The sequence below is a fragment of the Bos taurus genome, chromosome 4, assembly GCF_002263795.3.
Source record: "Bos taurus isolate L1 Dominette 01449 registration number 42190680 breed Hereford chromosome 4, ARS-UCD2.0, whole genome shotgun sequence".
Classification (NCBI taxonomy): domain Eukaryota; kingdom Metazoa; phylum Chordata; class Mammalia; order Artiodactyla; family Bovidae; genus Bos; species Bos taurus.
Window position 1 is genome coordinate 105,193,680 of NC_037331.1, and position 12,595 is coordinate 105,206,274.

A 12,595-nucleotide genomic window follows, 5' to 3' on the forward strand; every position below is an offset into this window, starting at 1 on the left:
AGCGTTTGTGGCATTCACAGGCTGTGGGGTTAGGGTGCATGGCAGTTTCTCCCTCATCTTTCCCTCTTCCCAGGTTCCCATAACTGTGGTCAGAGAGTATCTGGTAGGTGGAATGAAGAGATCATTGGGAAAAGATGGGGTTCCTAGGGATTGGGATGAAGGAAAACTTTAGACAGAGGCTATTTGGTGGCTGTTGGGTTTTGATATGTTATAGAGCCAGTTGAGGTGTCTTCTGTTTTAGGGTCACTAGGCTCTGCAGGGCTGAATGGAATCAGGGAGACACAGAAGAGAGCAGGGTCTGGCAATGTTTTGACTGTTTTGATGACAACCAGGACTTAGGGTCTGAGGGGAGGCCAGCTGGGTGTTGAGAAACTCCTTGCCTCTGAGATTTCAAGTTTGCCCATTTCTAACTTTTCCATGTTCTAAACTTGATTAGCCTCGAGAGGAAAAGGGAAAAGTTTCTCAGACTCTCTTTACTACTTCTCTTGGGATTCTCTGAACTGAATAGATTTAGTTAATCAGTGAATCAGTCTCCCAGGGGACAAAGAGGCAAAGAAAAAATGGAGAGAGAGGCACAGAGAACCATGGTGGGCTCTCACAGCACTTTTATCACTTTAGTTTCCCCTAATTTGCTGGAGTGAGGTGTTCCCTCTTTCCCTGAGAGTGGAGAGAGCAGTAGTTTTCTGAGGCCTGAAGACCATGCTCAGCACTCATCACATGAGGGGACACCCAGGGCTGATCCCAGAGCCATAGAACTTTACAGTCTAGTCCCCTTCTCTGAAGGTGAGTGTCTGCCAGTGGGTCCCCTCTGTGAAGGAGCTAGCAGGAGAGGATTGGGATAGGAAGTTCTGGGCTTTGCTACCATGTAGAGGAAAGACCCCTGGAACATGAAGGATGGATTAAGGGAGCTACATGGTGAACCTGTGTTTCCTTCAGAGCAGAAAGCACATTTTGCTGTTCTGAGTGCTGGTGACAGACACAGCTCTCTGTCATTACCTGAGACCCTGCTCTCTCATCCCTCCCTATTTCTTTTGTGTATGCTTCCTATTCTGTAGGGGATCCCCAGGAAGAGAGGCCACAGACTGACCAGACAAGTCCTCTGTAAAGAGTGAAAGAGTGTCCTCTTCTGTAAGCAGAAGGAAAAGCAGGTCAGGATGGATACTCTTTGTTCATTCATTGACCTGTTTGTGATTCATTCACTGATTTATTTACTGAATAAATATTAAAAGAGTACTTATTCACACAGTGTCAGGCTCTGTTCTTGGCACTGGAGGTGTAACGGTGAACAAGGAAGAAAAATTCCTTGAGGTACTTCAACTTCAGCTTCTGGTGAGAGCTAATAAGAGGTAAATACAGCTTCAAGAGAGAACAAAGTGTGAGGAGGCACATGTGTAGCTTTAGAAAGTCTGGAAGGGCCACAGGATTTGAGATATTTGAGCAATCAGCTGCAGGTGGTGAGGGCCTTGCTGCTGCTGCTGCTGCTGCTAAGTCACTTCAGTTGTGTCTGACTCTGTGTGACCCCATAGATGGCAGCCCACCAGGCTCCCCCGTCCCTGGGATTCTCAAGGCAAGAACACTGGAGTGGGTTGCCATTTCCTTCTTCAATGCATGTAAGTAAAAAGTGAAAGTGAAGTTGCTCAGTCGTGTCTGACTCTTAGTGACCCCGTGGACTGTAGCCCACCAGGCTCCTCTATCCATGGGATTTTCCAGGCGAAAGTACTGGAGTGGGGTGCAATTGCCTTCTCTCAGTGAGGGCCTTACCTTATTCAATTCTCCAGTGGAGCTCAGGGTTATCCTTTTTGATATTTTCTGACAGTTTTCCTTATTTGTAGGACTCAGGAGACAATAGAGGACTTAGATGAGCAATGTTCTCCGGGGACGTTTCCACACTTCCTATAGTACTCAGATAATAATGGGTCAAAATAGGGATGTACTACACCTTTGGATGTCTCTTCTTCCTAGAGCTAGAAATCTGAAACTCCAGAAGGCCAGCAGTTGCTACCATTAAATCATAGCTCCGTTCTAGTTTCTGGTCCCAGATTATGCAGTAGGGATGGGAGTGATGGAAGTTGGCAAAGACAGTCCCAGCCTCTTCACGCTTCCTGTTCCCCTACATTCTGCAGTCCCCTTGTGACAAGAGGAATCATCAGTCTGAGCTGGAAACCACTAGGTTCTGCTGAGGCTCTTCCTGTTAGGAGGAGACATGCTGACTGAAATGAGAGGCAGAAAGGGCCTTTTTCCAGAATGGCATTGAAACATGTATAATATCATGTATGAAATGAGTCGCTAGTCCAGGTTCGACGCACGATACTGGATGCTTGGGGCTGGTGCATTGGGATGACCCAAAGGGATGGTATGGGGAGGGAGGAGGGAGGAGGGTTCAGGATGTATACCTGTGGCGGATTCATTTCGATATTTGGCAAAACCAATACAATATTGTAAAGTTTAAAAAAAAAAAAAGAATGAGGAAGAAGTGGAGAGCTCCCTCCAGGAAGCCTGTTGCCCAGAAGTCAGGAAAAGACTCAATAGTTTGTCTCAAAACAGCTCTTATCTTAGGATATTGACCCCATCTCCCTGCCTGTCATCCTTTCAAAGAGGCAGAAATGATACAGGTAACTGAATTGAAATCTTTAAAGGGAAGATAAGGCAAATGAATCTGCATTCAGAGGGAGGAAGGAAGGAGAAGGAACCATGTCTCAGTGAGATTGACTAGGAATACTTTCTTGTAGCTATTGAGATGCAGCAGTTATCTCAGGGCATGGATGTAAGAAGACAGATTAGGACACTCAGAATGAAGGGGTCGTGCTGTAAATGAATATGTCATGGTCAGGGAAGTAGACAAGGTGGTCAGGGATGGTGGCAGAGTTGGAGTCCAAATGTCCAGGAAATTGAGAGACAAGAGTGATTCTTGGTTTGTTCTTATGCATTGAATGATATTGGTGATTATTTCTTATCTTACTGGAGATACACACTTATCTTCATATATTATATATTTGTTATTGTTCAGTCACTAAGTTGTGTCCAACTCTTTGTGACCCCATGGACTGTAGCCCACCAGACTCCTCTGTGGTATTTCCCAGACAACATACAGGAGTGAGTTGCCATTTTCTTCTCCAGGGCATATTCCTGGATCCACTATCTAACCTGTTTCTCCCACAATAGCAGGAATATTCTTTACCACTGAACCACCAGGGAAGCCCACATGTTGTTTATAAAAATTTAACATCAACTTTGTACAGAGAATAGTGAAATATGAACCCAGCTGGTCATTCTGTGGAGCCTGAAAGAGCAAGAGATAATATCTTGTCAACCTGTGAATGTCTTTAGTGCATTGAAATTAACAGCCCGTTGTCTCTCCTTTCCCCTCCAGATTTCAAAAAGAGCAGAAGCACCCAGCTAAATGTTGAAAAATTACTCTAGCACCACGGAATTTTATCTCCTTGGCTTCCCTGGCTCTAAAGAACTGCACAATATTCTTTTTGCCACTTTCTTTTTCTTCTACTTGGTGACAGTGATGGGAAATATCCTCATTATTGTGATTGTCTGTGTTGATAAACGTCTGCAGACCCCCATGTATTTCTTCCTGGGTCACCTCTCTGTCCTAGAGATGCTGACCACAACTGTGACTGTCCCTTTGATGCTCTGGGGTCTGCTACTTCCTGGGATGCAGGCAATATCCTTGACTGCCTGTTGTGTACAACTGTATTTGTACCTGTCTTTGGGAACTTCGGAGTTCATATTACTTGCTGTGATGGCTGTGGACCGTCATGTGGCTGTCTGTAACCCTCTGCGGTACACCATCATTACGAACAGCCACACCTGTCTCTGGGTGGTAATTGTGTCCTGGGTGTTTGGCTTCCTGTTTCAAATCTGGCCAGTCTATGCCACGTTTCATCTTACTTTCTGCAAATCAAATGTGCTAGACCATTTTTACTGTGACCGAGGACAGTTATTCAAGCTATCATGTGATGATAGCCTTTTCACAGAATTTATTCTTTTTTTAATGGCTGTTTTTGTACTTTTTGGTTCTTTGATCCCTACAATTGTCTCCTACACCTACATCATCTCCACCATCCTCAAGATCCCTTCAGGATCTGGCCAGTGGAAAGCCTTCTCTACATGTGCCTCCCACTTCACCTGTGTCGTGATCGGCTACAGCAGCTGTTTGTTCCTCTATGTGAAACCAAAGCAAACGCAGGCCGCTGAGTACAACAGGGTAGCATCACTGATGGTTTTAGTCATAACCCCATGTCTGAACCCCTTTATCTTCACCCTCCGAAATGACAAATTCAGAGAGGTGTTTCGAGATGCCATGAAAAGCTGCTATCGACTCCTCAAGGCTTAGCTGTTGTCAGGACCACCATGGATTCATCATCTTGGGCCTGAGTAAGCTGAGAGCTCTGATTCAAATCTGCAATAGTCATTTTCATCATCAAGTAGTTTATGGTCTATGATGTAACTTTTAGCTTTTAATAATCACTTCCTTATTTTTCAGTAGATATATTCATTTATACACATTATTGTAGTTACAGTAGATACATTCATTTATACACATTATTCTAGTTAAAATACACCGTACAAAATAAATTTAATAGGACTTACCAGATGGTCCAGTGGTAAAGAATCCACCTGTCAATGCAGGAGAAATGGTTTCAATACCTGGCCCAGAAGATCCAACGTGCCATGGGCAACTAAGCTTGTGTACCACAAATACTGAAGCCTGTGTACCCTAAAGCCTGTGCTCTGCAAAGAGAAGCCAAACAATGAGAAGTCTGAGCCCCAACTAGAGAGTAGCCTTGCCTTCGACAACTAGCAAAAGCCCGTGTGCAGCAAAAAGACCCAGCATGGCCAAAAATATAATAACAAATAAAAAGTTGTTTTTCCAAATGTAATAAATATTTCAGACGTGATTTTGCAATTTTCCTCAGCATCTCAGCCATTCTCACTTTTATGTAGCACTTTTGGGATTAATTTTGAATATTTTTTAAACCTTTATCCCTCAATCCAAGCAGCTGAGGTTTTTGAGCAGGGCTCCAAAACCCTATCACCTTTGAAGACCTAGAGGGAAACATATGGCTGAACAACCCCACTTGGAATGCATGCATGTTGGAGAGATGGGAATGGGTCATGGCATTAGCACATTGGTGGTAGAGTAGGTGGCAGATCCTCTCTTTGAATCTATGACCTGGATCCATAAAGATGACTGAGAGTGTGTGTCCAGAGAGGGCAGAGATCATCTGGGAGAGATGGGCTTCTTATAACCCTGGAAATGAAGAGAGAATTTGGACATAAGTCCATTTGGCCACTAGGTTTTTGACAAGTGTCTTGAATCCACTGGTGAGTTCACAGCTTGAGGGTGGCTTAGGCTCTGTAGGGCTCCATGTAGTCAGGGAGAAGCACATAGCAGCTGCGTTGGCTGATTTTGACAGCTGGGAATGTGTGGTAGTGGGTAAGGAAGGTCCAGGGAGTAAGGCGGCCTGGGTGTTGAGAAGCTCCTGACTGGGAGCTTTCAATTTTGCCCACTGCACAAAACATCCATGGTCTCCAACTTGATTAGCCTCAGGTGGGAAGAGTGGAAGTTTTTTCAGCTTTTCCTTGACTATATCCCCAGTGTGTCCTGAACCTGTGCAAATTTTTTCCTCAGTGAATAACTATCCTTGGGGGTAGACAAGGAAGAGGAGGAAAGAGGCAGAGAGAATGAGAGACAGGGAAACAACCTGATTCCTCTTAGGACCATTATTTCTGTACTTTAAGTTTGTGCACTTGGCTAGTTATTCCTCATTATGAGTGAAGACAACAGAATCAGGCTGTCTCCCAAGCATTGCCTTGTACTAGCCATGTAGGGGTGGCGGTTGATACCTGAAGGGCAGAAGACATTTTAGTGCTTCCCCTTCTCTTGAAATGAATGTCTTCCAAGTGATTCTTCTCTTGAAGGAGAGAATAGAAAAGCATCTCTTTGGGAAGCCTGAGGTGGGCTGGCTTCTCAAACAAGGAGTAAAGTGAGGCAGCTGCAGAGTAGATCAGCTGTACTTCATATCATCCCTGCATAGCAAAGAGCAGGGTGCGGATGTGCAGTGCTGGGTGAGAGACAAACAACCCTGCTCCCTCTTCATCTCTTCTTTATACCACTTCTCAGTTTGTGAAGGATCTGTGGCAAGAGAAATTACAAGTTGACTGGACAATGCTTTAGAAAAGAGTGAGTGGAGGGAAAGATAGTCAGGTTGAATATTCTTTATCTATTGTATTGTTCTTTAATCTACTAACTGATATATTCACTGAATAATATTTATAGAGTACACATTTTGTCAGACTCTCTTCTTGTCACTGGTTGTGATACTAGAATACTGAATAACGTGCCTTCAAGGTACTTAATTCTAATGTGGAATTTTGATGTTAAAATGATAAGTACAAATGTGATATGATTTGGGGATACTGATGGAAGCCAACAGAAATAGAAATACAGCCTAGAGAGTTTAGAGAATGAGACTTTGTATGTATTGTCATACAAGCAATGAGACTAAAGGGGGTCAGTTGAGCAAATGTATGCATCTAGTGAGCAAGGAGCCTGGTGACTAAGGAACATAGTACCCCCTGGTTTGGCATTTTCTAGCAGTTTTCTTACCCTATGGCTCTGGACAAAATAGAAAAGTCATAGACAAACAGATACATTTTTGGAAATTTTACAAATTTCTCTATGAAGCTGAGATGATGGCAGTTTGGTCTGAGGGACAGACTATCTAATTTGAAGGTCTGGCTCCTTGCTGCAACTAGAGATTTGGGACCTCCGAATATAGAGGATGTTGTCTCTAAATTTCCGCTGCTTTTTTGTTTTGTGATCCCCAGATGGAGACTGTGTAGGATAGATGGGACATAGGGATGAAAGTCCTGATCCTCTTCCTTTGTTGGGACCTCTCATCTCTCATGGCATGTGATCACAAATAGAAATATAATGTCAGAACTTAAGGTCATCAAGTTGAGGCTGGCAGGGTTTTTTTGTGCTTAGAGGAGACACATTCACTAAAAGCACAAATGGAGGAAGACTTTTATCACAAGAATAAAGTTGAAGATAGTGGATAATCCACACTAGGAAGCCAGCTCCCCAGAAATAAGGGAATGATTCAATACTCTGTGTTAAATTGTCTTATGACAATGTCCTTGATAGGCACAGATTCTCAACAGCACCCCTGAAGTGATACATAAAACAAGTAACAACTTTAAAATGCATATAATCCAAATGAAGCCTGTGTCCAGTGGATACAAAGAAAAGAAGTAACCATGTCTGGGTGGGATTCACAAGGCAAACTTTCTTTTGTTTTGTATGCATCATGGGCTTGCAGGATCTTAGTTCCCCAACTGTGGATTGACCTGGAAACCCTGGCATTGAAAGCTCTGAGTCCTAACCAGTGGACCAACAGAGATTCCCAGAAATACTTTCTTAAAACTGTTAATATACAGCAGATTTTTCAGGATGTGGACAAAACTGGCACAGAACACAGCTTACATCCAATTACAATACGGTGGTTTCCGTGATGATTTCAGGAGTTATTTCTTTTCTCAATCCTTCAAACTCTGAACTGACAAAGTCATAGAAGCACATCAGGATGGAATGAAACTATGCTGTAGATGTTCATTTCAGGAGATATTTGCAAGGTAATTGTCTTTACTTCCTCAAGTCCTCCTCCTCACGGTCGTATAAAAGAACCTGGCATCCACACCCCTTCAAAATGGCTATTGTGAGACATTAATCTGCCATCTTCTTGGTCAACCGGCTTTCCAGATAAAATTGTGTTCCTTGCCTCAATACCTCGTTTCTTGGCTATGTTGAATAAAAAGATACACAACTTGAGAGTTGTCAGTGAGTTTTGTTTGGGGCAAAATGAGGACTGAAGCCCAGGAGTTAGCACTTCAGATAGGTCTGAGAAACTGTGCCAAAGATGCCATGGAGGAAGGTCATTAAATAAGATTTTGGTGAAGGGGCTGCTCAATGCAATCAAACGCTTACCTTACAAAAGGTTTTTTTGCTAGTCACGAGGATCTAATGTCACCGTGAAGGGATTTAGTGCTTTCCTAAATATGAAGAGATGCAAGGATTGGGATCTTGAAATTGGTTCCTGAAAATATGTATCTAAAGACTTGTCCCCTTGGCAAAACGCTGTTAGCCTTTGCCCTGCTTCATTTTGTACTCCAAGGCCAAAATTTTCTGTTACTCCAGGCATTTCTTGACCAGTCAATCACAAAGGAAGTCCACCCTGAATATTCATTGGAAGCGCTGATGCTGAAGCTGAAGCTCCAATATTTTGGTCATCTGATGTGAGAGCTGACTCATTGGAAAGGACCCTGATGCTGGGAAAGATTGAAGGCAGGAGAAGAAGGGGACGATAGAGGATGAGATGGGTGGATGGCATAATTGACTCAATGGACGTGAGTTTAAGCAAACTGTGGGAGACAGTGAAGGACAGGGAAGCCTGGTGGGCTGCAGTCCATGGGGTCACAAAGAGTCAGACACTACTGAGCAACTGAAGAACAACAAGAAAAGACCTGTTCCACCAGATTCCCTGAGTATAAAGTGCCTCACTCTCACCCTGAACTCCCTCAGGGGGTGTTGAAGGTCAACAGCTGCAGCAGCACAGGGTTCAATCTCTGCAGAAGCAGATGGCAAATACCCTTGGCAAGCGCCAATTTGTAATTGACAGTTAACTAAATTAGTTTTTACTGATTAAGTCTTCCTTTCGTCAACTAATCCGCATATAACTTTGGTTTATGCTTGTTTCTATTCAATGCTGCTGCTGCTGCTAATTTGCTTCATTCTATTGAATGACATCTTGCTTAATATGTATTATTGATCTATGAAGATTGACACACAGCCAATAGCTTGTAACTCATGCTTGAAGAATTTTAGCAAACACGTATTTTAAATAATCAAGCTTGTATAATACTTATCTAAACTTATTTTCCCCATAAGGCACATAACAGCCTTCTTGCCCTTCGCACCAGGAGATAAGCATTTCAGCATTATGCTTCAGTTCAGTTCAGTCACTCAGTCATGTCCAAGTCTTTGCCACCCCATGGACTGCAGCACACCCAGCTTCCCTGTCCATCAGCAACTCCCAAAATTTTCTCAAACTCATGTCCATTGAGTTGGTGATGCCATCGAACTATCTCATCCTCTGTCATCCCCTTCTCCTCCCGCCTTCAATCTTTCCCAGCCTCGGGGTCCTTTCCAATGAGTCAGTTCTTTGTTTCAGGTGGCCAAAGTACTGGAGTTTCATCTTCAGCATCAGTCCTTCCAATGAACATTCAGGACTGATTTTCTTTAGGATTGACTTGTTTGATCTCCTTGTAGTCCAAGGGACTCTCAAGAGTCTTCTCCAACAGCACAGTTCAAAAGCATCAATTCTTTGGTGCTCAGCTTTCTTTGTGGTTGAACTCTCACATCCATACATGACTACTGGAAAAACCATATCTTTCTTGTTAAAGTAATGTCTTTGCTTTTTAATAGGCTGTCTAGGTCTGTTATAGCTTTTCTTCCAAGGAGCAAGTATCTTTTAATTTCATGGCTGTAGTCACCATCGGCAGTGATTTTGGAGTCCAAGAAAATAAAGTCTGTCACTGTTTCCATTATTTTCCCATCTATTTGCCATGAAGTGGTGGGATATAGGTGCCATGATCTTCATTTTTTGAGTGTTGAGTTTTAGCCAATTTTTTCACTCTCCTCTTTCACTTTCATCAAGAGGCTCTTTAGTTCCTTTTCACTTTCTGCCATAAAGGTGGTTTCATTTACATATCTGAGGTTTCTTGATATTTCTCCCTGAATCTTTCTTCCAGCTTGTGCTTCATACAGTTCAGCATTTCGTATGCATATAAGTTAAATAAGCAGAGTGAGAATATACAGCTTTGATGTACTTCTTTCCCAATTTTGACCCAGTCCATTGTTCCATGTCCAATTCTAACTGTTGCTTCTTGACTTACATACAGATTTCTCAGGAGGCAGATAAGGTGGTCTGGTATTCCCATATCTTTAAGAATTTTGCACGGTTTGCAAAAACATTATGCTTAAGCATTATGCTTAAGCATTATGCTTAAGAGTCATTAAATTGGACAATCTTAAAGGAAATCAACCCTGAATACTCTTTGGAAGTACTGATGCTGAAGTTGAAGCTCCAATACTTTGGCCACCTGATGCAAACAGCTGAGTTATTTGGAAAACACCTGATACTGGGAGATTGAAGATTGAAGAGAAGAGGGTGACAGCAGATGAGATGGTTGTATGACATCACACAGTCAATGGACATGAATTTGGGCAAACTCCAGGAGATGGTGAGGGACACGGAAGCCTGGTGTGCTGCAGTTCATAGGGTCGCAAAGAGTCAGACACGTCTTGGTAACTGAAAAGCAACAATAGCTTAAGCAGCAAAATCACCAACGAAATGCAAACAAATGTCAAAAATATGTTGCTAATTGGACAGCACAAAAGACATTGATTTACAGTATAGAAGTTGCAACAAGAGGCAGGGTTGTGCCTTCTTCAACCTCAGTTGAGAACATGTACTCCAGGTGACTCCAGTTTTCTGCTACAAGCATACATGCCCATGTTGATTAATGACCTTGGAAACTGCTTGGAAATACTGATTTTGGAGCTACACATAAGTTTTTGTGAGTAGATGAATGTGCAAATACAGAATATGTGAATAATGAAGATTGACACTACCATTCTTTTGTTGGGGCTATTTGTTTTGTGTCCCTTGATGTAAGGAATTAAACTGCTAGGAACATGAGAACAGACATCTTTGTGAAGATGTATCTTTTCATTTCTTAGGTAAATTTCTGGGAGCAGAATTGCTGTGTCATAGTAGCTATATCCTTAGCTGTAAGACATTGACAAAATTTTTCCAAATGGGTTTTGTTAGTGTACATTCCTTCCTACTTTTGAAGTGTCTGTTGGGCTCCTGTGTCCATAAATATCATTGTAGGGACATGTAGGGTCAATGAACCATGTTCTGAATCAGGGAAGTTGGCTTTGCAATAAGGGTTCTGAGAGGAAACGTCTACCTACCTTACCTCCCTCAGCATTCCTCATGTGCAAGTAGCCTTGCTTCACATACTACAAACAGTCTTGATAGGAGATGACACGTTCGGAGCTCAGAGGCTGAGGCGCAGTAGTTGAGACAGCAGTGTCTTGGGCAGCTGTCATTACAGTTCCCATGGGGATGAGGAACCCTGGGATGTTTCTTCCCTTCATAATGTAATTACTGTCTCCTTGTATGTTAGTATGATTACTGGGAAGGTCATATGGTGAACACGAGAATAAAAATTTCCTGCATCTTCCTATAGAAATCTGTCTGGGCGACCCGAATATAATCTCATTTCAAGATTATAAATTGATACAACTTTTTGGAAGTTGATTGGAAAGCAGCTAAGAAATGTAATATGACTTAGAAGCTGTTACTGTACAAATGTACATGTTACAGGTGGAGGTATTTATAGAGATATGCATGTGCATGATAGAACATTTCTGTATGGACATAATAGAAATTAATCATAGTCTTTAGATGTATGAGATGGTCAGGAGAATTGTACATTGGTGAGAGGGAATTTATTTTCTACTCCTCTGTAAAACTTAATTTTCTTACCAGGAGTTGTTTTAAATGGAGTAGTTTTAATAAGGTAATTATAAATATTTAAAATGTTAACTTGCTATTTTATTCAGCAATCCAGCTGTCCTCACTTTTATATACTATTAATATTTGGGGGAGTCAGCCCTGTATATTGCTCCTTCTGCCTGTACCTCTCCCTTTAGGCAGGTCGGGAAGGTGCCCTGCTAGCATTTGGCACCTAAGGGAATATATGAATGAGCAGTACAGTTGGAATGTATGCAGGGTGGAGAGCCTGGAAGGGTCTGTGGCATTCACAGGCTGTGGGGTTAGGGTACATGGCAGTTTCTCCCTCATCTTTCCCTCTTCCCAGGTCCCCATAATTATGGTCAAAGAGTATGTGGTAGGTGGAATGCAGAGATCATGGGAAAAAGATGGGGCTCCTAGGATTGGGATGAAGGAAAGCTTTGACAGAAGCGATTTGGTGGCTGTTGGGTTTTGATATGTGTGGATGTGACTGGTGATAGAAGCAAGGTCTGATGCTGTAAAGAGCAATATTGCATAGGAACCTGGAATGTCAGGTCCATGAATCAAGGCAAATTGGAAGTGGTCAAACAAGAGATGGCAAGAGTGAATGTCGACATTCTAGGAATCAGCAAACTGAAATGGACTGGAACGGGTGAATTTAACTCAGATGACCAATATATCTACTACTGTGGGCAGGAATCCCTCAGAAGAAATGGAGTGGCTATCGTGGTCAACAAAAGAGTCTGAAATGCAATACTTGGATGCAATCTCAAAAACAACAGAATGATCTCTGTTCGTTTCCAAGGCAAACCATTCGATATCACAGTAATCCAAATCTATGCCCCAACCAGTAATGCTAAAGAAGCTGAAGTTAAACGGTTCTATGCAGACCTACAAGACCTTTTAGAACTAACACCCAAAAAAGATGTCCTTTTCATTATAGGGGATGGGAATGCAAAAGTAGGAAGTCAAGAAAC

The 12,595-nt window shown here is 42.5% G+C and overlaps 1 protein-coding gene across 1 annotated transcript; it reads left to right on the forward strand.

Annotated features, from left to right (window-relative positions):
• Positions 1-3,400: 3,400 nt before the first annotated feature.
• Positions 3,401-4,345, forward strand: OR9A18 (olfactory receptor family 9 subfamily A member 18). The gene has a single exon (NM_001390513.1). It carries the CDS (start codon positions 3,401-3,403, stop codon positions 4,343-4,345), a length of 945 nt encoding a protein of 314 aa, NP_001377442.1.
• The last annotated feature ends 8,250 nt before the right edge of the window (positions 4,346-12,595 follow it).